This window comes from Malaclemys terrapin, chromosome 21 (assembly GCF_027887155.1).
Source record: "Malaclemys terrapin pileata isolate rMalTer1 chromosome 21, rMalTer1.hap1, whole genome shotgun sequence".
NCBI lineage: Eukaryota > Metazoa > Chordata > Testudines > Emydidae > Malaclemys > Malaclemys terrapin.
Window position 1 is genome coordinate 7,791,171 of NC_071525.1, and position 25,329 is coordinate 7,816,499.

Below are 25,329 nucleotides of genomic sequence, written 5' to 3' on the forward strand. Positions count from 1 at the left end.
CTACGGCGCAGTGCAGACACAGCCGGCTTTTCACTGCTGTGCATAGCTACAGCGCAGTGCAGACACAGCCGGCTTTTCACTGCGGCGTGGAGCTGCATACACCCTGCAAGCTGCTGCCAGTGGTGCGCAGTGCGGACGTGTCATCTCACAGCTGATCCTTGACCAGTCTCTGCCCTGCACCCACTGGGTGAACGGAGGATCCCTGGGGTTGTCTGCTGGTGCCTCAGCAATGCTAGGTCTCCTAGTGCTTTTCAATGGGTCCGTGCCCTGTGCTCTCGAGGCTGGGAAATTCAGCTCCCGACCTGCCATAAACAGTCCAGAAGCTGGGAATAATATATGGAGCTATACCTATCTCCTAGAACTGGAAGGGACCTTGAAAGGTCATTGAGTCCAGCCCCCTGCCTTCACTAGCAGGACCCAGTACTGATTTTGCCCCAGATCCCTGAGCAGCCCCCTCAAGGACTGAACTCACAACCCTGGGTTTAGCAGGCCAATGCTCAAACCACTGAGCTATGGGCAACAGGGGATGGATCACTTTATGATCACCTGTTCTGTTCATTCCTGCTGGAGCACCTGGCTTTGGCCACTGTTGGAAGATGGGATACTGGGCTACATGGACCTTTGGTCTGACCCAGTGTGGCCATTCTTATGTCCAACCAATACAGCATCTCATACACCTGCAGGGATCACGTCCCCTGGGTTTTACATACATGCACACTCCACTCCACACGTTCACGCTGGGTACCACTGTGATTCCTCTTGATAGAAAGTTTGCTTACTGAAGGTGAAACAAGACCCATCCCTTCTGCAAACAGAACCCAGGAGTCCTGACGCCCAGTCATTTGCTCTAAACACAGAACCCCAAACACGGCTCCAGAACCCAGGAGCTCTAACGCCCAATGCCCTGCTCCAACCTCTAGACCACATTCCATGTGAAGTTTGTATACACAGAACCTTAGCAGCTGCAGTGCCATTTTGAAGTTCAGTGGGATGGTAAAGATTGAGGTGACAATTGCCATAGACTATTAAAGCGATCTATTGTGTTGCACTGTATTCCTTTTCAATTAATCCATTCAGTAGTTAGATTGCTTGCAGAGCTGGGAACAGAACCCTGCAGTCACAACTCTCCTTGTTCTAACACAGTGGGTTTCAACCCCCGGCCCAATCAGCTCACAGCTGCGGCCCACGTGACATCCTCAAAGCCATACAGGCGGCATATACATTGTGTGGATGTGGCGCACATAACACAGAGAGCTGCATATGCAGCCCACAATGGTAAATAGGTTGAGAACCACTGCTCTAACAGCATTGCTTCTGCTTCTTTTAATAGTAACACTTTGCATTCATATGGCACTTCAGGTCAAAGGAGCGCAAAGCACCCCCGTAAGGGTGTGGCGACTTCCAGCTAGTTCGCACATACCACGGGAATAATCTTTCTTCCCTTATTTCTGTATCCAGGCCCAAATGAAACCAGGATCCCCGTGACAAATTAAAACAAGATACTAAAAAGCTTTCCCAATGTTTTAATTTAATCTTGAAAAAAAATTAGGGGGGGGGGTCTGGTTGAAGATTTGGGGTGGGGGGAAAGCTGGGTTGGTTCTTTTATGATCCAAACCTTTGCCCATCCCTGCTCTTGACTGGGTAAGTGGGTGATTAGGTGAACCCCATCCTTCTGGGCCCCGATGTCTGGTGGGGGTTGTCGTGGGAGCCCTACACTACACAACCATTTATGCAATAAACATCCTGTGTTTATTTCTCCTGACTCATTGATTTGTGCTTGCTTGAATCAAGCCGGGAGCCTTTCATATCTCAAATATTCCCTAGTGCCTGGTTGAGTTGGTACAGAATAAGCTCTTCTCTGTGTAATTGAAAACAGTGGCTAACAAACCACGCCCCATACACACTCCACAAACTCCCCTCACTATTATGATTCACCCACCATCTCCATTCCAAGTGTTTTGCCAAAATACTTGATGTTACTGCGGCAACAGGGCTGAAAATCCCGAGGCCGGGGCTTGGTGTGGTGGAAGCTTTCTGGCGTTGTTTCACTGGTTGGATCTCATTTCGAACTGTGAATCACTTCACATGGAGGAAGTGACTCCCCTGTATGTGGCATTTACTGAGCCAGGCACCAGGGTGATAGCAAATAAAGCGCACTCGCCTCCTGCCAGCATCTCGTAAAGAGTGGAAGCTGCTTGGAAGGTAATGCAGAAAATAGTTCTCTCTCTTTGAACCAGGGTGACATTTCTTACTGGGTTCAGAGGCAAACACATTTTTGCAGATATTAACAAGGATTAATTGCAGCTCTCTCTGATGATGCACAGGACAAAGGTCTCTTTCAGAAAGGCAGATGTTCGTTCACCATGCACTTATCTCAATTTAAAATATACTTGAGATTACACAGGAAGTCAGTAACAAAGCTAGAAATAGAACCCAGGAGTCCTGGTTTGCTGTTCCCCTATTTTAACCACAACTTTTTGGGTGTGTTTTTAGCCTCTGCACATTATTATTTTATTATCTGAGTCATGGTAGTGGTTAGCATTGTGCAAGATGCTGTACAAACACATAACCAAAAGGTGGTCCTTGCCCAAAAAAGATTGCAATCTAAGACAAGATGAGACACAACATGTGGATACAACAAACCGTTGTGAGGGGAGCGCACGGTAAGGGTGAGCGGATTGATCTACATGATAAGACCAGCTGACTACCAGCTGGGACAAGAGGGTCTGCAGGATTCTGAACACTTTTGCAAATCTTGCCACTTCACTGAAGTGCCTAAATGAGAGCAGAGCTCACTGGAAAATCTGGTCCCAATTGCGAAGGCATTTGAAAGTCAAGCTTTAAGCGACTTATTCACTAACCTGGGGTGAAGGGGTTTTGCTTGTGTGGTCTAGGGTGCCACAAAATAAAACACTGTGTACCTTCCTGGCGAGATCAGCTTTCTCCAACCAGCTGCATGCACCACTCAGGCTGGTCTTGTGGCTAAACTACAGGATGAGGAAACAAGGGATTCAGGTTCAATTCCCAACTGTACCACCAAGATGCAAAGCAGCTGAGAATCCAGCCCTGCAAATGAACTGGCTTTATTTTGCCTGAGCGTGCGCTAAGGAATCCCACGGAGCCAGCATGACAGAACTTAAACCTATTTGAATAAAATGCAGGTCTTTGAAATCATTTATTTTACATTGGATTTGAATTACTGGTCTTGTTTTGTAACATTTGTAAAAAAGGAAAGTTGTGAGAGAGGCCGGGGGGGGGGGGGGGATTTGCCAGCTCCACAGGTGAGTTACTCTGGCTGAGATGGGTGAACTGTGTGTGCATCTGTAATGTGGGTTACTAGTTGAGGCGTGTGTGTTTGTGTATAAAATATGGTCTACTCGCGGAGGTATGTACCGTACCTGTGTGATCTGGGCTACAAAATGAAGTTTGTGTGTCTGTATATAATAGGGGCTACACGATTAAGATGTGTGTGTGTGGAATACAAACTGAGGTTTGCATGTGTATGTTGGGTGGGCTACTGGCTGATGGGTGTGACTACTGGCTGAGTTTTGTGTGTGTGCATGTGTTGCTAGCATAGTCACCAGAGGCAGCTGTTACTGTGTAATAAACCACTCTCTGTAGTTTGCTGAACAACTGTAACCTGGTTACTGATTGCATTTGGTTGAAAAGCAAAGAAAAAAAAAATCTTTCCAGTGAATAAGCCCCTGATTCACTCCTGCCAAACAATAAACCACAAAGGGCTGCAGAGATGAAATCATGGCTCCATGCAGACAGCCAAGCACTGAAGGAGGAGGGGAACTGGGTTTGCTCCAGAAGAGTGGGTGGGGTTTTGTCAGCCCTGCAGAACAGGGTTCTCTCTCTGATCCCCACCAGCGTTGTTAGCATGCAGGAAATGTGGCCAGATGGACTTTGACATGGTGGGCCAAATCCATCCCTAGGGTAAACCAGTGCTGTGGAGTTGCGTCAGTGATTAATCTGATCCAGAGAAAAGCCTTTGGCTGTGGTTGAAATAATTCTACAGCCTCTGCCTTCTCTTCCTCTTAAAGGGTGGTTAGGCTGGGGCCAAGCAGGGGAGTCCAAAGGTGGATCCTGAGAAGATACCTCTCATGGACCAAGGCCAAGATGGGCCTCCCTAGCTCTGGGAGTTGAATTCCAGCCCTGAGTAGGGTGTGTACACTGAAAACAAATGATCCAGCAGGCATGTTCCACTCAAGTAGCTTCATGTTCAACCTTTGGAGCAAACTCCCTTTCCACCACCTCTCCAGAGAATCCAGTCTGGCCCTACTCCCATTCTACCCCACCCATTTTACTGTAGCCCAGTGCCACGCTGGCAGATTAAACAAGGTGTACATTGAAAATTCCAAGCACATTCCTAGATGAAACAGGCAACACGCCAGAGGATTTGCTAGGGAATCATACCCTCTATTTTGGTAGCCCATCTCTGCAAATGGCCAATCCCTGATGCTACTGAAGAAGGCTACCCTCCCCCCGCATACCCCTCAGGGTCTTTGTGATTAATTATACAGTATTATCTCTGACGGGAAATTTCTTTCCTACCCTCTCCAGACAGAGATCAGTTTGTAGTTCTCTGCAGCATAGGATTATATTCAATAATTTAGGCCCTGACCTTGCTGCCGTGGAAGCCAATGGGAGTTTTGCATTTGACGTCCAAGGGAGATTTATCAGGCCCTTGTCCTGGGTAGCATTAGCTGCAAATGCAGTTAGCATAACAAATTTTATTAGCAGTCCATCCATCCAAGGTGGTATTAAAGCAACAAATGCAATGAGCATCCATGTTCACTAAATGCATTGCTTCCAATTTCACTTCCCTGTCCTGAGGGAGCATGGCCTAGCCCTAGTGATTAAGGCACAGAACAGGCAGTCAGAAGAACTGGCATCTATTTCTGACTCTGCAGCTCCTTGTGATAGGGGAATTATCTTTTTATGTGGCAATCAGTAAAACTATCCTTCGCTTTGCTTTGGGTTCACTTAAAGGTCTTTCAGGGAGAGCAGCATATGGGGGAAAAGAGGTTTAGAGACAATGAGTGCACAGTGGGGAGGCCACAACATGTACAGGCTGCAGCGGAAACTGATAATATACAGGGTAATGGCCAGCTAGGAAGGCACTGAAATAAATTCACTGCAAGGTTCGCTGGAATTGACGACTTTTTTCTTGTTCACAGATCTGTAAACAGAACTGCAAGTAAATGCCAATAGCAGGGTTTTTAATTATTCATCATTGCTGCAATACTTGTATATGTCTGCAGTGTTCAGTCATATTTTTAAGCAACGGACAGAGTATATTCTTGCCATCAGCAGAGGTAATGTTAACAGACCTCCTGCCAGAATCTGGGCATGCAGAATGTCCAGTCAAACTGTCTCCGTTTACTGGAATGCTGCAGTCTTTTCAGAAACCAAGACGTGTTTTGTCCTGGGACTCCCTCTTGTGTTAAAAAGGCTTAATAACCAAAGATGCTCCCAGCTCCTCTGTATTTCTATAGCAATTCTCCTCCTGAAGTACTTTATAAAGTTAGATTGCTGTGAGATAAGACACAGGGAACATTTTGCCTTATTACTGAGGTGCTTCTAGAGCAGAACATGCCAGCTGTCCAACAGCACAAAGCAATATCACAATAATGTACCAAAAAAGAGCTGTATATCGCGGAGCATCATTTTGAGCTGTTAAATAGCTGCCGAGTTCCACCCTAGAGGTGGCTGCACTTCAGGCCCATCAATTTGCCTGATGTGGAAATCTTAAATTGGACTCAATGTCAGTCAAATTCAGAGACCCAGATGTTATATTTAGTCCAAGTTCCCCCCCCCCCAAACTTTTTTTGCACTGATTTTAAGGCAGTTTTAAAAATCCCTGACTCTTGTGAAAGAGGATATTGATAGTGTACATTTCAAGGGGGTTTCTTACCTTTCAGAATCTATTTTGCACGAAGTCATGGGGAGGCCATTTCACAGTAGTTACGGGATGGTAATATCGTCCTGCCAAGCAGTCTTCTGTGATGTGGCACTGGGTAAGAAGCCAGGGCAGTCGTGTACAATTTTAAAACCTCATCCTTCTATTTTCTTTTTATCTTGTCCATTTAAATTAGTCAGAGTAATTACCAGAGCCCACTTTCCCCCAGACATTCATAAAGCTGAATCTTCTGCTGGGAAATATTGGCTGTATGGCCAAAACGTGGCTTTCAAATAAATCCTCGCCCCTCAAGGGAATTCAATGAAAATGCAAGTCCTACACATAAAGCAAGCTTTGGCAATGGGCACTTAATAGGGTCTCATATACTTCACTGCCCACCCTATGGCCACTTTTACATGATATCAGGTTTCCTGTATACAGAATATACGGCCTCATAGGCTATATGTCAATGAGTAGCGTGACCATATTTCCCGAAGAGAAAACAGGACACCCCCAGCTGTTTGCCCAAAGCCCCCCCCCATGCTGTTGCTGGCTGGAACCCCCCCTCACAGCGAGGTTGTTGCCCGATCACTGGAACCTGCTCCTTTCCCCAGCCCTGCCTCCCCCCTATGGGGGGTTGGCATCTCCACTCACCCCCTCTACACTGCACTTTTTTTTTTTTAAACAAAAGTGGGCATTTGTCCCGTTCGCTCTTGGCCACTGATCAAGTCAGCAAGAACAAAGAGGACAAATGCCTCCTTTTGGGAAAAAAAAGTAAGGATGGCCAGCACAGGGCTTAAAAAAGGGACTGTGTCTGGGCCAAAACGGGACGTATGGTCACCTTATCAATGAGAGCTATATGGCATAGAGGTGTATGGGGCTATGTGGCTGCTGGGGACTATATGGGACAATAGACAGGCCAAGGGACTATATAAGGACTATATGGACCCTGGATATGTAGGGTTCTATAGGGTCTATATGGGACCTAGAGAACTATACAGGCTTAATGGGCCTGAGGGGGCTATATGGGAGTTGAGGATAATTATATGGGGCTGTATAGACTCTGGGAGGGGCTATAAGGGATTTGGGGGGGCTCCATGCTCCTTGAGCAGAGACATAGATATAGTTTTAGATATAGATGGGACTTGAAGACCCCATGGGAGTGGGAAGGGTTCTATAGGCGCTAGGAAGCTATACGAGACCTGGGAAGGGAGGGCGCTATGGAGCTATGTGGGACCTGGGGAGGGAGGGCTCAATGGGTGCTAGGGAGCTATACAGGACCTGGGGAGAGAGGGAAGGAGGGCTCTATGGGCGCTAGGGAGCTATATGGACCTGGGGCGGGAAGGCTCGATGGGCGCTAGGGAGCTATATGGGACCTGGGAAGGGAGGGCTCAATGGGCGCTAGGGAGCTATATGGGACCTGGGAAGGGCTCAATGGGCACTAGGGAGCTATATGGGACCTGGGGAGGGCTCGATGGGCGCTAGGGAGCTATATGGGACCTGGGGAGGGCTTTATGGGCGCTAGGGAGCTATATGGACCTGGGGAGGGCTCCATGGGCGCTAGGGAGCTATATGGGACCTGGGGGGGGGCTCCATGGGCGCTAGGGAGCTATATGGGACCTGGGGAGGGCTCGATGGGCGCTCGGGAGCTATATAGGACCTGGGGAGGGCTCGATGGGTGCTCGGGAGCTATATGGGACCTGGGGAGGGAGGGCTCGATGGGCGCTATGGAGCTATATGGGACCGGAGGAGGGCTCTATGGGCGCTAGGGAGCTATATGGGACCTGGGGAGGGCTCTATGGGTGCTAGGGAGCTATATGGGACCTGGGGAGGGAGGGCTCGATGGGCGCTCGGGAGCTATATGGGACCTGGGGAGGGAGGGCTCGATGGGCGCTCGGGAGCTATATGGGACCTGGGGAGGGAGGGATCGATGGGCGCTCGGGAGCTATATGGGACCTGGGGAGGGAGGGATCGATGGGCACTAGGGAGCTATATGGGACCTGGGGAGGGCTCGATGGGCGCTAGGGAGCTATATGGGACCTGGGGAGGGCTTTATGGGCGCTAGGGAGCTATATGGACCTGGGGAGGGCTCCATGGGCGCTAGGGAGCTATATGGGACCTGGGGGGGGGCTCCATGGGCGCTAGGGAGCTATATGGGACCTGGGGAGGGCTCGATGGGCGCTCGGGAGCTATATAGGACCTGGGGAGGGCTCGATGGGTGCTCGGGAGCTATATGGGACCTGGGGAGGGAGGGCTCGATGGGCGCTATGGAGCTATATGGGACCGGAGGAGGGCTCTATGGGCGCTAGGGAGCTATATGGGACCTGGGGAGGGCTCTATGGGTGCTAGGGAGCTATATGGGACCTGGGGAGGGAGGGCTCGATGGGCGCTCGGGAGCTATATGGGACCTGGGGAGGGAGGGCTCGATGGGCGCTCGGGAGCTATATGGGACCTGGGGAGGGAGGGATCGATGGGCGCTCGGGAGCTATATGGGACCTGGGGAGGGAGGGATCGATGGGCGCTCGGGAGCTATATGGGACCTGGGGAGGGCTCTATGGGTGCTAGGGAGCTATATGGGACCTGGGGAGGGAGGGATCGATGGGCGCTCGGGAGCTATATGGGACCTGGGGAGGGCTCGATGGGTGCTCGGGAGCTATATGGGACCTGGGGAGGGAGGGCTCTATGGGCGCTATGGAGCTATATGGGACCGGAGGAGGGCTCTATGGGCGCTAGGGAGCTATATGGGACCTGGGGAGGGCTCTATGGGTGCTAGGGAGCTATATGGGACCTGGGGAGGGAGGGCTCGATGGGCGCTCGGGAGCTATATGGGACCTGGGGAGGGAGGGCTCGATGGGCGCTCGGGAGCTATATGGGACCTGGGGAGGGAGGGATCGATGGGCGCTCGGGAGCTATATGGGACCTGGGGAGGGAGGGATCGATGGGCGCTCGGGAGCTATATGGGACCTGGGGAGGGCTCTATGGGCGCTAGGGAGCTATATGGGACCTGGGGAGGGAGGGCTCTATGGGCGCTAGGGAGCTATATGGGACCTGGGGAGGGAGGGATCGATGGGCGCTCGGGAGCTATATGGGACTCGGGGATAATTCTATGGGGTTCTAGCCTGGGGGGGGCTATAGGGACTGGAGGGTCTGTGTAAGCCCGGGGGGGGGGGCGGGGACTCCATGGGCCCGGGAAAGGTGTAACGGCCCCGTGGGGAGGGAACGAGGCTGCCGCTCTCCGGCCCGTCTCCCCCAGTTCCCATGGCAACAGGGGAGAAGGCGCCGGAAGGGGCGGAGCGGCGGCGGCGGCGCGCCATCCCTGTCACGTGGTGGGGCACGTGACGTCACGCTGTGGTAACGTCTAAGCCGGTCCCAGCTCCACACCTGATGTTGGGTCGCCGGTGAAGCTCGCTGCGGGGAGGCGGGAGCTGCCACCTGCGCTGGGGTCAGAGGTCAGTGGAAAGCCCCCCCCCCACTGGGGTCAGAGGTCATCCTAGACCCATCCTAGGTCAAAGTTCAGGGAGGGAGCCCTCCACCCCTACTGGGGCCAGGAGGTCATTCCAAGGTCAGAGGTCACTCAGGGGTGATCCCTTCCCACCCCCAGTTCCTTAGGGCACCCCCCAGTTGTGGGCTTCCCCTTCCTCACTTGTTGCTGCTGCAGCCTGGCCTCTGGGGGGCGGGGGGCTGAGCCACAAGGCAGGGCCCCTCCCCGCAGCCCCCCATTCAGGCCAGTGGTTCCCCCCTCCCTCAGCCCCCCATTCAAGCCAGTGGTGCAGCTCTAAGCCATAGAGCCCGCGCTGGTGTGTTAGAGCCTGGCTGGGGCTAGTCTAGTCCAGTCCTTGCTGCCCCGAGTAGAAGGGATGGGATTGCCCCCGAATCCTCATCCTGCCTCCACCGAGCTCCATGAAATTTCCCAAGATGCTGCTAGCAAGCAGTTGTGAAATTAGCATCTGGTGGGTAGGTGAGTGATTCCTGCTCGTTGCACCCGGTTGCATCACCAGCTTGCATTACAACAACAGAGACAACATTTGTGGGCTGCGTTGACAGAGCAAGTCTCAACGTTTGCTATCTCTGCACTAGAAGCCATGTGGAGGAATTGTGTTAGGTTGGCAAGGGGGCTTGGTTGCGGTGCATTCCTCCGTCCGGATCCAAAGGTGTCACGCTGCGGTGTCGTTCGAGGGTTAAGCCCAGCTGCCCCATGCAGTCCGCTCTGGAACTCAGTGGTGAGTATCGCTTCCCAGTTTGAGAGATGCATGAACTGAGCAGGGCACAGGGAGCCGGAAGCCAAGAGGTTTTTAATCTTAACTCTGACCCTGATTCTGTTGCTGGCCTTGGACATATCTCTTAAACCGGGTCAAAAGTGGCCACTCATCTGTGATCATTCAATTTCTGGGTGCCCAACTTGGGGTCTGCTTTTCAGGGGTACTGAACATCTCCCAGTGTCTCTGCAGTTGTAGGCACTCAGGATTTATGAATATTAGACCACCGTGTGTCAGCTTGAACTCACAGATGTTGAGGCACCTAAAAACAGTGGCTAGGCTTAATTTCTCAACCTGTCTGCCTCCCAGTTCCCCATAATTTGAAGAAAGAGAGAAATGTCTTGGGAGGGCGGGGGGAGCTTTCCTACCCTATGGTGAAAGGCATTCTACAATCACCAGGTAGTATTAGTGGTTGTAAAAAAAACATTGAGTTAAAGACAGTTCAGCTTCCTCCTATCTATACAAAATGATTTAGTATTCTAGCACAGAACTGCAGTTCAGATATATGCTTTTAAGGTGAATCTTCTCCTGCCTACCCATCTAATAGTTCAGTTGGCTGAAAACACTTCTGATGAAACAGAAGACAAAACAGAGAGAAATGTCTTTTAATTATTCCCTTATTACCTTGGTGAAAGCTGTATGTTTGTTTAAAAATGTGTTCTGTGCTGAGAGAATGAATGCGTGGCCCTCTTTGCCAGGCTACTGTGAGGAAGGGATACGAATCTGCAGACAGATGGCTAGCAATTGTAATTCTCTGAAAATAATCAGAGGAAGAATTCTTGTGTCTGGAATATGAAGAGTTATGAACAACACCATGTTATAACAAAGATGTTTTTGCCTTTCTTAAATATAACAAATAAATACCATTGGAATTTTATTTGCTATATTAAACTTTTTCTTGAGTATCTCATGGGTTGCTCTGTGTGATTGAATTATGCACCACCTTCATTTCTGTTCCTTAAAACAGTCATAGAAGACTTTATGCCAATAAAATCACATGAAGGCATTTTTAATCCCAATTCCTAGCTTGGAAATATTTCTAGCAGACAACGTGATTAACACATTAGGGCTACCTTTCTTATAGGCAGCAGTCTCCTGAATAATAACACACTATAGTATATGGGCCAAAACTTGAGGTTTGAAGACCAAAGAGCAATAGAAAAGTTTTCACAGGCTTTGATTGTTGTTCTTCAAATGAAGTGTTATTTTTTAAAACCAAACTTTGATCTGCTATGGTTTGTAACATGGCAGCAGAGGTGCTAAAACTGAAAGGGATTGTAATCGAAAGCAAAAGTGACTTTATCGATCTGAGATGCATTCAGTCAACAAAGCATCCATAATGACTGTAAATTGGATTTGGAAACTTGTAAGTAAGTTGAGTTTTAAAAAAAAAAAAAAAAAGCCACTTAACCGTGAGTCTGTGTTGATAGAGCGATATTTTGCTACCCCATTAAAGTATACCCTGCTTACTTGGGGAAAAAATGATATACTGCTGACTTGATGCCATTGGCTAATTGCATCCAGTGAAGGAGGGACTACTGCATTTCGACCCTGGAAAGAATCTCACTAGCTAACATAACAGCTGGACAAGGTGGGGGGCTGAAGACTGAGTATGGACCACACCAGTCTTCAAATATGTGAAAGACCGTTAGAAAGAGGACAATGACCAGTTGTTCTCCATGTCCCCTGAAGGTAGGATAAGAAGTAATTGGCTTAATCTGCAGCAAAGGAGACTGAAGTTAGATGTTAGAAAAACCTGCTGACTATAAGGATTGCTAAGCGTTGGAATAAGTTACCAGGGGAGGTTTGGGAATCCTTATCATTGGAGGTTTTTAAGAACAGGTTGGACAAACTAATACTTCGTCCTGCCAGGAGTGCAGGGGGCTGGACTAGATGACCTCTTGAGGTCCCTTCCAGTCCTACGATTCTATGAAACACCTGTCAGGGATGGTTTAGGTTTACTTAGTGGTGCCTCAGTGTGGGGGACTGGACTAGAGGACCTCTCAAGGTCCCTTTGAACCCTAGATCTCTATGATAAGGTGCACTTAAGTGACTCTGGATTTGTGTGGTGGTTTATTCTGTCTTGTGACTGCTTCTGAAAACCTGTTCAGTGTTCACTAGATAAATAACAGCATCCCATTGCATCCTTGCATGGAAACCTTCTCACAGGAAGTAAAAGGAGAATGATGTTTTCCAAAAGGCGATGCAGTCAGTGCACCTTTCAAAATTGTCCTGTTAGACTCTATGCAAAAAGGAAACCCAAGACAAAGCAGGCAGATTGCATATACGACTGTCTGGATCTCTGCCTTGTCAAATGGGGTGGATTAAAGCTTTCATGGTGCTTTGAAGGCTCAAAGTGCTAGATGAATGCTTATCAGGATTATTAGGAGATGGTCACCAGCTTTACGGTGTCTCAACAATTTCTTTTCAGACCTGGCTCTCTCAGGCCAGAGAGTTGAAGGATTATGCCCTCCCCAACTCCAGCTGGAGCCAGGGCATGATGGATTTGTATAGCAGGTTCCTGGAGATGTGTAAAGATGGGACATGGAAAAGGATTCCTTCCTACAGCAATAGTGTTGATCATTTACCAGGCAAGTCTTTCTGGTGTGTGTGTGTGTCTGTCTGTCTGTCTGTCTCTCTCTCTCTTCCTCTGGAATTCTGGATCAAGTATTCACCCTACTTCCTTTACCTTTCCGGTATGTGTTGGGGTTGCCACGAAAGCCTTGAAGACATGCACTGGTTCACGGGCTTGAGTTTTCCTCCACCAACGCTGGTGTAAATTCAGAATAGTGCTAGTGGGGACTGGTGTAACTGAGGGGAAAATCAGACCCCCTATCTTTACCCTGAGATACTTTTTGTGTGTGTGCGTTACCACTAACCATCTCACATTCCTGTTGCCACCTCCTGGGTAAAGGGTAAAATCAACCCCAGCTCTGGCAAACAATGTCTGTTCACTCTCCTATTTGTAAGTGCCTGTTCTGGATCAGACCAATGAGCCATCCTGTCTCTGATAGTGGCTAGTAATACACCCCCTTTCCCCCATAGCGAATAACTATGCAAAGATGGTAGTTTCATCCCAACCCCAAGCAGCTGACGGCTCGGTTTAGATCTTGAACCTTGAGGGTTGATATGCCTTATTTACCCCTCTATCCAGCCAGGGTAACTCTGGAGAATAGTTTCTTTATTTCTATCAATGACTAATCTTTTTGAATCCTGCCTCTATAATATCTTGTGTCCAGCATTTCTTAGAAGTCAGTTACCAAATGAGAATTCTATTGATGTTACTTCCCGTTACATTTCCTTGTGTGTATTTTGGTTTGGATCTAAACATTCCCCTTCCCCCTGTGCAGTCCAAACTGCAAATGTTGTGGTCAGCTGTTTCTCCTGCAACCATCTCTGTGTTTCTTTCCATGCCGCCCTTTAGGCATGAAATATGCTTCCAGTCTGCCAAACCACTCTCCCCTCCTGCAGACTCATGTCCTTGGAGGCGCCCATAGGAAGCGAGTCAGTAACGAACATTAGAAACAAAAAAAACCCCTCTCTTCCTTGTCTCCCTTCCTCTGAGCTTCCCGTTGCATCCTGTGAACTCTGTGCCTGTCTGTGTTCTGTGGCTGGCTCAGTGGTAAGCATAGGGTGACCAGACAGCAAATGTGAAAAATCGGGACAGTGGGTGGGGGGTAATAGGAGCCTATATAAGAAAAAGACCCAAAAATCGGGACTGTCCCTATAAAATCGGGACATCTGGTCACCCTCGGTAAGCACATTGTCCCAGCTTATCAAACAGCAAATACCAACATTTCACCTGTGTTCTAGTGCAGGAGAACTAGAAAGCGAAACTGACTAGCCTGGCTTTACAGGTCAACCCAATTAAATCTGAAAAGCATCCGTAGCGGAAAAATCACCTTAGCCTTGTAATATTTTGAATCCTAACAATCCAAGGGATCGTTAGCCATACAAGTAAGGGATTTAGGCCCAGATCCACAAAGGTATTCAGGCTCCTAATGTCCGCCATAGGTGCCGACTCCGTGGGTGCTCCGGGGCTGGGAAAAATTAGTGAGTGCTCTGCACCCACCGGCAGCCAAGCTCCCCCCCACCCCTCCGCCTCCTCCCAGCGTGCCGTGTCTCTGCTCCTCCCTCCCTCCCAGCGCTTGCCGCCACCAAACAGCTGTAGCAAGCTCTGGGAGGGAGGGGGGAAGAGGCGGGGCCAGGGATTTGGGGAAGGAGTTGAATAGGGGCAGGGAGGGGGTGGGGTTGGGGCGGGGACTTTGGGGAAGGGGTTGGAATGGGGGCGGGAGGGGTGGGGTTGGGGCGGGGACTTTGGGGAAGGGGGCGGGACCAGGGACAGATGGGGGTCGAGCACCCACTGGCTCCAGAAGAAGTCGGCGCCTATGACGTCCGTGGAAATCTTTGTGCATCTGGGTCTTCGTTTTTAGCCTGGCGCTGTGCCTTTAACTCCTAGCTGCTTTGCACCTTGCCGCTCATTTGTTGTCACTTTTCTTCCACCCGACTAGAATCGCTGAAGCCGACGTCTGAGAAGGAGCGGAAGGAAACCCGCCTCTTCCCCAGAAACATGGATACGGAAGGAGTGGGCTTCGAATATGCCATGTTCCTTAACCAGTCTGAGAAAAGGATGGTGTGTCTGTTCCAGCCGGGCCCCTATCTGGAAGGGCCTCCGGGGTGAGGAGGTCCCGTTAATTGTCCTCCCCCAGAGTTGTGATCTTAACTGCCATTGACTGGGGTGGGAGAGCTCATGTCTCGGGAGATCATGTTCAACCCTTTCTTACGTCACCTTCCCAATCTGCCTTTCAGGTTTGCCCACGGGGGCTCCACTGCAACGATCATTGACAGCACGATTGGGGGCTGTGCTATATTTGTCGCTGGCAGGGTGATGACGGCTAACCTCAGTATAAACTACAGGAAGTAAGTGAATTAAGGCTTCTGTGTAGCCTCAGGGCTTACCGGTAAAATCAGGGGGCCTGCAACAGTGCAAAGAGATTGTAAGCACTTCGGGGCAGAGCCCAGCTCCTGGGTCTGTGTTTGTGCAGCACCTAGCGCCATGGGTCCATGACTAGGGGTCAGATAATAACTTCAATTGCGTCCTGCTCTGGAATGGTTTGACAACTTGGTGCCCTTAGGTTTGTAGCCCTGTTCATCCAGAAAGATCTAAGTATGCTTCCAACTCAATCAATGTACTATTGACCGGGCACTAAGGAATCACTCGCCCCTCTCCAACATCCAGACAAGCCTTTCTAAGGAACAGTGAGCTTCCAGTTAAGGCACTGGATTGGAATCTGGGTTCAGACTCCCTTTAAGACCCTGGGAAGCCACTAGATCTCTCTGTGCCTCTGTAAAATGGGGACATCACCTTTCTACCTCACTGGGGTGTTGTGAGGATAGTCACATCCTCCTAAGTACTCCTCAGAACAAAAGCTGGTTAACGTCTATAGGCAGTAGAGCAGTGGGCTATCTAGGATGGCTCTGCAAGCACTGGAGTGACTGTGGGTGAGGATGTGATGTCGGAGTACAAGCTGATGTTGGGAGCCACTGCTTAGACTTTCTGTCCTCTCTGGGTGATACAGCTTACTGGTTAAGGTTGTGTTCTCAACTTTAACCCGAGCTTAATGAAATTCTCTTCTAGGAAACTTTAGATTGCTTCACCCGCCACTAACGTGCTGCCACCTCTGGGGTGGAACGCGGTGGCTGTTTAACAGCTCGCAGGTACGCTCAACGGCATAGGACAGGAAGTGGAATCTCACTAACAATCAGCTGTTTTCTTCTCGCAGCCCCATTCCGCTGGGCTCGGTGGTCTTGGTGGACAGCAGAGTGGACCAAGTCGAGGGAAGGAAAGTGTTTCTGTCCTGCCAAGTCAGGAGCATCGATGGCCAAACGCTTCATGCAGAGGCGACCGGTAAGGCTCATGCGGCTGGCTTTAATAGATGAAGCAGAAGCTGTGGGCACTTGGCCCCTGGGCGGTCAGATAGGGCTGTGGGGCCTCAGACTTTCTGTCCCAGTGGAAATAGCTTTGCATGGGGAACAGAAACGGTGTCTGGCCCAGCGTGTGCCTTCCCATGCTGGTACCCGGACATGACCACAATGAATGAACCCCTGGTGACATGGAGTCCTGGGTGCTCCCCCCCCTTCCCCATCTCCAAGAACCGTCTGTCTCTAGGTGACCCAGTCTAGATGGGTCATCAGTGAGGGCTAACCCCCGCGGGGCCTGGTTAACTCAAAAAGCACCGGCCTCCGCCGCAGCAGGCTCAAAAGTCTGCGAACCAGCCACTAGAGGGCAGCAAAGCCCTATTCTATTAAAGCGCGGCGCACAGTGCAATCTGCCAGCCAGCCCTGTCCCATTGAAGTCAGGGGCTCCTCGCTAGCGGATCCTGCTGTAGGATCGAGGCCTTGACCTGGTCTCTTCACTGCGTAAGGTACAAGCTGGCTGAAGCAGTGAGGAAATACCCAGCACTGGCCCTTGCTGCTTGCTTTGCAGAGACAGCCTGCAGCTCCAAGCCTCTGTCCCTTTCACAACGTGGGGGGAAGCTGCAGGGTCCCCCTACTAGAGAGCTGGCAAAGGACAAACCACTTGGCAAAGCAGAGCGAGTCGCATTTCTCCAGAAGAGCAGTGGTGCTCTGCCTGTCTGCGAACAGCCCTGTGCCATAGATTGCAGAGCACAGGACAGACACTTCCTCTCCCTGGGAAGTGCCATGCGGCTCTCTGGTTGCCGTGGCTGTTCTGAGCTGACACTTCCATCCTTTCTTCCATCCCGGTTTAGCCCTGTTTATCCGGCTGGATTCCACAAAGTCCCTGCAGCAGCAGATGAGCTCCCAGTGAGTCGTCTTGGCCTGTCAGACAACCAGGCTGCAGCCGAGCCCACTACGGCCTCTGCTTCTCTCCGGTCGCTAATTCCCTGCTCTGATCTCTCCTGCTCTGAAGAGAGAGCTCTGCCCCGGACTTCTCCTGAGTAACAGTGCCGTGGTGCAGATTCTTCTGCATTCATCGACTCTCTGGAGGCCACCTCTGCCCATTGGGCTCTACTACAGCTGTTGTGTCATCCCACCTTCAGCTGTCCGGTCAGTTTCTGATTAACCTCCGAACATGAAGATCCCATTCGTTGCCTTTGCTGTACAGGGAACTGCTGCTGGGAGTTGGTGCCGTCTATGGACTTCAGAGGCAGTGAGCTCTGCATGTTATTGTGTGTTACAACTTCAGATGTTTTATCAAAGGACAAATGCGATTAACCCTTGGCCAGCCACTTACTGCACTACAAGCCTGTAGATTCTCTCCTCTCCTTCGGATATCTCTTACTGCTGTTTCCATTTTGTCTGCCAGCCCTCTTGTCTGCTGAGGAAATTGCGTGCTATCTTGTGATCCAGCATGCTGTCTATCCTTCACAGCGTACGCGATTTACATGCCTCGGGATGGGTAATGGGTTTTAAAACCTTACACGCTAGTTCACCAGTTCAGGTCTAGTTCTACCAGACCGGGTGATCCAGACCCAGGTTGTATCTTCTCCTCCTCGCTGTGACCCATTCTCCTTTAACATGGAGAAGTCGGGGAGAGGGGAAAATTTGGCTTCCATGCCTAGAAGAAGGAAACATGGGACATAATTTGTCCCGGTCATTGGAACTTAGTGAACAGATCTGTTAGTGACACGCGAGCCAGAAGAGAAACCAGCTCCTGCTCTCGTAAGCTCTGCAGAGCCAACGCAGGAACGAAAAAGTAGATCCGAGTCGGATTATGGGATAGATCTATGGAATTGGAAGGCACCGTCATGCAAGAGTCACCGCCAAGCTTTGCAGAGACATTTTTAGGGCTGGTTGAAAATTTTCGGTCAAAACCTTTTTCTTTTTCGTGGAAAATCGGGCCTTTGATCAAATGAAACGTCGGCAAAATGCCTCTGCTTTCCACGGCAGACGTGCGTGTTTTCCATCAGAAAATGAACACGGGACTGGAAATGATTTTGATTCCGAAATGCTGCTGTGGTTCAAGTTCCTCTCGCTCCTGTTCTGTGTGGGCCGGGATCCCTGGCCAGGTTATGTCTTCCATAATGCAGCACAGCCAGGCAGCTGTCCTGAAGTGGGGCCTGCCTCACCAGGAGGCACCACAGCAGCATTTCACAATCACGCTATTTGGGTAGCAACAGATTTTAGTCAGACTAACCCTCTTTCCTCTACAACCACTTCGTTCTCCAGGGCCCCGATCCTGCAGGGAGCAGATCTCAGAGCACCAAGTTTGCTGCTGATTTGTGACCTTAACTATCAATAGCCAGCGCGCGGCCTTCTTTCCTTTGAGAGTGAGCTGTCCCGGGGAGGGAGAGGAGAAAGGGGTGGGGGCGAACTCTTGGCTTCCCTTCCGAACTCTGCCACCGCCTCAAGCGGTCATGGGAAAGTCACTTACCCTCTGTGTGCCTTGGTTTCCCCACCTATAAAATAAGGGTCGATGAAACTTGCCTGTCCTGGGAGGGGAAGAGTCAGGGTTAATTCAGCTTTGTCAAGCACTAGAAGGGCTAATTATTTATAGTAGATCTCTAGTTGAGTCTGGGATATCAGGCAAAGAAAATGTTAATGGAGGCAAAGGAAGTAATATATACACTTGTTTATTTATTTTTGTAGTTAACTCACTGCAGTCTTGCTACATTAGCGAGAATAGCAGGTTTTGCAGAAGCCCCCTGAGGAGTTTGCCTGTAGCTACCCTCAAAGCTAATCTTGACTGGGATTTGAATTTGCTTACTAAAGAGTAGCAGTGCCAGTGGCCGCCACAGAAAGTTTGTGTTCCTGGGATCCAGGGATTTACACACCTTGCCATGAAGGGGCAGGCTTTCAGGACCACTTTAAATCCTCAGTGGAAAGGGTTTGTTTGTCTTTTAAACATCTCACCTCGTGCGAAATCTAACCTCACCAGTATTGTCCTGGTAGCGTCGCTTCTCCCATCCTGCAGCTGCTCCGCTTCTGCAACTAGACAGAGCTAATCGGCGGTAGGGTCTCATCCCGGAACCGAGTGAGGGAGCAATTTCTGTTCCTCGGTCCAAGTAGATCAAAGAATTCCCATATGCTGGGATGGGGCCTATGTATTTTAAGTTATGTAAATGAATCTATAAATGAGCATTCATTGCCAGTAACTAACATGCTCTGTGACGTCACAGTGTGAACCAACAGCGGGAGAACTACCCACAGCTGGCACCAGGGAAGTATTCGTGTAGATTGGGCTCTGGCGTCTCTGCCATGGTGCTGTCTATCCCTGCTCAGTCTAGACACCAGCCTGGTTTAACACTGCCTGCACCCGAGCTGTGTCCACGCTCCTGCAATTACTACACTGATGGTTGGAGAATGCTTCGAAAAATTCTCACCATAGACAGTCTAGTGCAAAGTGCTCCATAGGAGAAGCAGAGCATGAAACTGACCAGGCTAGTTCCACCTTCAGAACTGCTTGAAGAACAAAAATAAACACAGGGCAGCAATGCGGCAAATCGGATCAGGTCATGAAACTGGAATAATTGTTAGGCTCTCAGCCAGTGCCAAGAATGCTGGTAAGGGAATCTCTCAACGGCTTGAGTCCTTCTGTTAGAGCCTCAAACAGGGGGCTGTGATGTGAATTGACTCTTTGTTCTTCACCCAGTGCGCAGGGTTTAAAAACTTGAAATCATCTCTCTCAAATATCCCGGTGCCTGGGGCGGGAGTTGGTCTTGGTTTTGAGTTGGATTGTTATCTTGTTTGTCACTGTTTGGAGCATCTCCATCTGAAGGGGAGGGTTTCTGCAATCTAAAAGGGGCATGCCCAGCAAGGATTAAAGATGTTTATTTTAGAACAGATACGTGCTGGTCCTTTTTAATTCCCCCCCCCCACTCCCCACATGGAACTGTGGCCGGGTGAACCCCCTGGACAGCATTGCTCTCGGGTTGTGCTGGGCTGCAGTAAGCCACCCGGAGAGGGGTGGGTTGGTTCTTAATAATAATTAGGAGTTTCCTGGTCTCTGCTGCTCTCTGTTGTTGTTGCAGAAGCACCTGGAGGTCCCAGTCAGGGATCAGGCCCCGCCCCCCCCAGTGCTAGGTGCTGCACAGACACACATGAAGATGGTCCCTGACCTAACGAACGGGCGTGAAGTATAAGACGAGAGAGAGCGGTAGCTACCTGGCTTTGTGTACTGCCAGCAGTGCCTCCCTCCTGCCAACCACTCCGGGATTCTCTAGGTAATACATCAAAACCCTAGGACACCCCTAGGGACTGCCAGGCTGGAGCAGACGTGAGCTCCATCTAGCCCAGTATCCTATTTATGACAGTGGCCAGCATGACATCTTCCAAGGAAGGCATCCGAACTCCCCCGTAGCAGATGTGGGATAATCTGCCTCCCGCATCGACTCTCAGCCTGATCCCTAACAAAGAGATTTGTGAACTCTGAAGCACAAGGCTTAACCTCCCTCCTAAAGTGTTTGTTCCTATAAACTGTGCTAGCTTTGGCCAGTCCCGTGAGCCATGTCAGTGTCCCTCTTAGAATCTACGTGACCTCTGGCCTGGGCGATGCAGACTAGACCTGGCCTTACTGACCCACGGCGTTGTCTGTGCTGTACCTGGAGCTCCCTCGCTACCAAGAACTGGAGGCACTTCACACAGTTGTAAAAACCGGAGTGAGCACACCCCCACCTTTGTTCTTTTCTTCTTTCTCAGAGGCTGATCCTGAGGGGAAAGAACAAACATGTAGCCTTGATCAAACACAGGGGAGGGTCGGGTCTGCACCGGCCTTTCCACTGGTGTTGAATTACTTTGAGTTAATTGGGTCTCTCTTAACTCAAGGTGAAAAGGAAGTAGAGTGAAAACAAGCCCCTGCCCAATTGTTTCCCGCACACAGCACCCCGAGGCAGGATCTAGGGGATAGAGCACCCACGTGTGACAAAAAGTACTGGGGATTATTATTACTACGTTGTTATTACATGCAATAAAGGCCTTGTCTACACTTACAAGTTTTGCCGCGTCAACTGTGCTGGTAGAATTAAAGCAGCAGCCCTGCCTTGTGTAGACACTAGGACGTCTGTCTAAAAGGGCCTATGCTGCTATAGTTTAATCCGATTTGGTGACGTGAGGTAAGCCATGCTGCCAGGGGTGGCTCTATGTATTTTGCTGCCCCAAGCACAGCGGTCAGGCAGCCTTCGGTGGCATGCCTGCGGGAGGTCCGCCGGTGCCGCGCCTTCAGTGTACCTGCCGCCAAAACCGTAGGACCGGCGGACCTCCCGCAGGCATGCCGCTGAAGGTTGCCTGACTGCCGCCCTCACGGCGACCGGCAGACCGCCCCTCGCGGCTTGCTGCCCCAGGCACGCGCTTGGTACGCTGGTGCCTGGAGCCGCCCCTGCATGCTGCTCTAAAGTGCCCTATAACGGTATTACTGTGTTCATGTGGAGGCTTTTATCAGTATAGCTATGGTGGTACAATAGCAGAGCCCTTCCCAATGTAATGTAGAGCAGGGTTGAGCCTTCTGTATAAGCATGCGTCCACACTAGGAAAAAGGATGCTTCCTTTACCACATGTTAACACGCTAAACCCTAGCGAAGACAAGGCTGCTTGTAGTTTTCACTCGCGTTAGCAGGTCATGATAAACACAACTGGGGGGCCCTGGGGTTTATTCTCGACCAGCTAACGTGTGTCAGAATGCCAACCGCCCGGGCGGTGCTAGGATTTTGGGGAGAATGAGGAAATTTCTGTATTATTTGCAGGTCTGTGTGCGGGAGGGAGGAGGGGTAGGACGGGTTACTTGCTATGGCCTTAGATCAAAAGCGGCCGTTAGGAAAGCCAAGCAGGAAAGGTTAAACAATGGCCCCGAGAAGGGACCATCCCTATGGACGCTGGAACACAATAGCCAGAATTAGAGCCATGAAGAGGTGACTCCAGCTGGTGTGGCTGCACCTCCAGAAGTCCCAGCGACACACGCAGGGGAGCGCGGCGCCATTGAGAACGTGGTAACCTAGGCAGGGCTTTGCCCCATGGCTGCTGTCACCCAGGGTAGGCTAAGCTAGGTACCAATCCTGCAGTGAAGACGCACTGTTGTTGGTGCCGGCAGCGTTGTTGGTGCTGTTTAATACACCCAACTAAAGACACTTCCTGCTCGAGAGCCAGAGAACGGAGGGTGCAAGGGGGAAGCAGGAAAACAGAATGCTGGAAGAATTTTATTTTAATGTATTAAGCCCCGAAAATGTGTTTTGTAGGCCAGAGCTGAATGGGGAGAGGGTGGTAAACGGGTCGGATGGCCCTCAGCATGGAAAAAACGTTCTCTCCTTGTCCCGTGCTTTCTGGTACGGCTCCATGGTCTCCCAGGGGAGCGGTGGTCTTGTTTTGACCAAGCTGGGCATTGGGTTTGCCTTTAAACCTCTGGGACTTGAGTCAAGGGGCTGCTGGGAACAGCGGATCCCTTTCTGGAGCAGACCAGCGGATGGAAAGCTGCGTGGGCGTGAAGCTGATCGTGGCGGAAGCCGGAGGTTGGGAATTAGAGGCTATTGGCTGTAGAGGGCGAGTTCAAAGCCGGCTCAGGTGCGTATGGACTCTCATTAAACTCCCTTCTACCACGCTGCCTATTTAAATAAACCCCTCGCCGGTGGCTAGGCAGCTGCTGGGTGTGCTGTTTTCTATGCAGGCTAATATTGTCTCATTATCGAATATCCAAGGGGAGTGGGGCACCTCTGGAAAATCTCCCAGTGCTCCCCCATCTGCCTGACTTTATTCACCTGCTGTCCTACACTTCGAGTGTAAGCCTTGTGGAGCAGGGGCTGGCTCTGTTCTGGGCTTGTACAGCACCTAGCGCTGGGGCACCCTGGTCTACCATTGGGGGGAACCGCATGGTTAGAAAGCAGTGCCTGGTGGGTTTTCAAAGGGGGCCCAGCTCCCATGGAATTCATAGCCCTTAGCGTTTGCCCACAGATGACCTGTTTCACTGGGGCAGCTTTGCTGTGTACCTGGCAGCAGTCTAAGTGCGCTTGGGCCAATGGACAGGGCAGGTGAAGCCGAAACAGAGCAGGTTCGAGCTTATCCTGGGCGTGTTTCGGAGGAGGGCAGAGGTTTGGTGCTTTGGGAAATCCCATTAGGTGCCTCTCTGCATCTTTAGGCACCGTAAATACCTTTGTAACCTGGCCGTGGGGCGCAGGTGTGATACAAATGTAGCAATTGAAGATTAGAAGCGTAGCAGTGTCGAGAGGCCGGCTAGTCCAGCCCCCTGCACTGAGCCAGGACCAAGTAAACCTAGAGCATCCCTGACGGGTTTGTCCAGGCTGTTCTTAAAAACCTCCAGTGACGGGGATCCCACAACCTCCCTTGGACGCCTGTTCCAAAGCCGAACTAACCTTAGCGTTAGAAATGGTCCTAATCTCAGTCTAACCTAAATCTCCCTTGCTGCAAATTAAGCCCGTTATTTCTTGTCCTACCTCCAGTCGACCTGGAGAACAATGGATGGCTGTCTCCTCTTCACATATTAGGTCCCCCCATCCGTCTTCTTTTCTCGAGTCTAAACTTGCCCATTTTTTTTTTTTTAAACCTTCCCTCACAAGTCAGGGTTTCTAAACCTTTGATCATTTTTGTTTCTTTCTTCTGGACTCTCTCCAGTTTGCCCACATCCTTCCTCAAGGGTGGCACCCAGACCTGGACACAGGACTCCGGCTGAGGCCTCACCAGTGCTGAGTAGACTGGGACAAGGACCTCCCGTGTCTTACGTGCGACACTCCTGTTAATACACCCCAGGATGTTATTAGCCTTTTTTACACCTGCATCACATTGTTGACCCCGACAGCAGGCAGCTGTTCAGAGGTGAAATGTGCCCGTTCTCTTGAGCCCCCTCCCAAAACTTCACCCAGTGGCTGATCCCTTCGTTGGTTGCTGCAGGAGACACGCCTCGGATTGAATGAGTTAACCGCCCCCTCCCCATCCACTCCGTGTGCCGCGGCGGGGGCTAGATTCGGGGAGCATGGGGTCAACTTGCCCTGCACAGGGATGAACAGGGCGAGCGCGAGTGCTCTCACTCCAGCACTCCACATAAGCACTATGGGAAATCGGTGTCGCTACGTTGAGATCAGTGGTGCTGTGTCAGTGGAAGATCCGGCTCTATCATCTGCCTCCCTTGTGCATTTGCCATGGAGTTACCCGGGTCGTGCACCGTCTTAACAAGGCAAACCCTGAGAGGCCTGTGCTGAATGATCACTGGAGCATTCGGCCCAGCAGGTGCTGCAGAGATTCCTTGTTTGGGTCTCAAACTGAGCTCAGAACCCCCGCCCACCCCGTCTCCCTTGCTGCGTGTGCCGTTTGGCTCGTGCGCCTTTCCTGTTACACGTAGCGCAAACACGTCCCTCGGAGAAGGGATTAAGGGCTGCGTTAACAACAAAGCCAGCTGCTGCTGCTCTGAAGAGTGCAGCTTAGAGACTGACTTCTGGGGCTGGGAGTTTCCAAAGGATATTAGCACTCCAATTCCCACTGATCTGTGCCCTTGTTTGCCTGTCTGTGCAATAGGAGAAGGGGAGTTCAGTGGGGCAGCATTTCCAGGGTTTCTTTAACCAAACCGGCTCCGTTCCCTGCCACCAGCCTGTTCCCAACGCACCCAGCGTCAGCGATGTTGGGAAGAATTTGACCTATATTCGCGAGGTGGTGACTTAAAAATGGCCCAAAGCCACAATTTCGGCATTTTTCCTCCTCCTAAAGTCATGATTTTCTGAGCCCCTGCCCACCGCATGGTGCTGCTGGAGTGCGTTTGCAATCCTTGCTTCAGGACTAAAAGGGACCCCGGGGGCGGCTTATTTAGCCTCTTTCACTGACCAGGTTGAAATCTTGTACAAAAGGTCACTTGTCTGGCCTTGTCTTAACCTCCCTCCTGTTTCAGAAACATCTTCCCGCCCAGCCGGGGCCAGGGTGCAGCCTCCTGAATGGGAGGTACGAAGCGGAGTCACCTCACAGCGGCGCGGGAGACTGGAGCCCAGCAGTAACTTTGCTCAGAAACTCGTGCGGTCAAAGAAGTAAGCGTGTGCCGATCTGGCTCGGGCTAGGCCAGATGGGAGCCTACGCTGGAATCTCCAGCTACTGTGCCTGTGGTACCCGGCTGATCTCTAGAGCCGGTCCTCCTTTGGCCAGGGAGTTCAGGGGTCTCCTAACATATCGGGCTCTGCAGGCAGTCTTCTCTCCCTGCCATAGCCCAAGATCCAGACTACCAGC

The 25,329-nt window shown here is 50.9% G+C and overlaps 1 protein-coding gene across 3 annotated transcripts; it reads left to right on the plus strand.

Moving 5' to 3' along the window:
- The first annotated feature begins 9,251 nt into the window (after window positions 1-9,251).
- On the plus strand, window positions 9,252-19,965 carry LOC128827280 (acyl-coenzyme A thioesterase THEM4-like). Of its 3 annotated transcripts, none has more exons than XM_054011133.1 (7): window positions 9,252-9,354; window positions 9,922-10,125; window positions 12,593-12,752; window positions 14,673-14,838; window positions 14,971-15,081; window positions 15,945-16,069; window positions 16,932-19,965. In XM_054011133.1, exons 2-7 carry the CDS (start codon window positions 9,988-9,990, stop codon window positions 16,988-16,990), a joined length of 759 nt encoding a protein of 252 aa, XP_053867108.1. In that variant the 5' UTR covers window positions 9,252-9,354; window positions 9,922-9,987; the 3' UTR covers window positions 16,991-19,965. The 3 variants fall into 3 exon arrangements, with proteins under 3 accessions (XP_053867108.1, XP_053867107.1, XP_053867109.1); XM_054011132.1 differs by having other exon boundaries at window positions 9,983-10,125; XM_054011134.1 differs by having other exon boundaries at window positions 9,255-9,354; window positions 9,986-10,125.
- The last annotated feature ends 5,364 nt before the right edge of the window (window positions 19,966-25,329 follow it).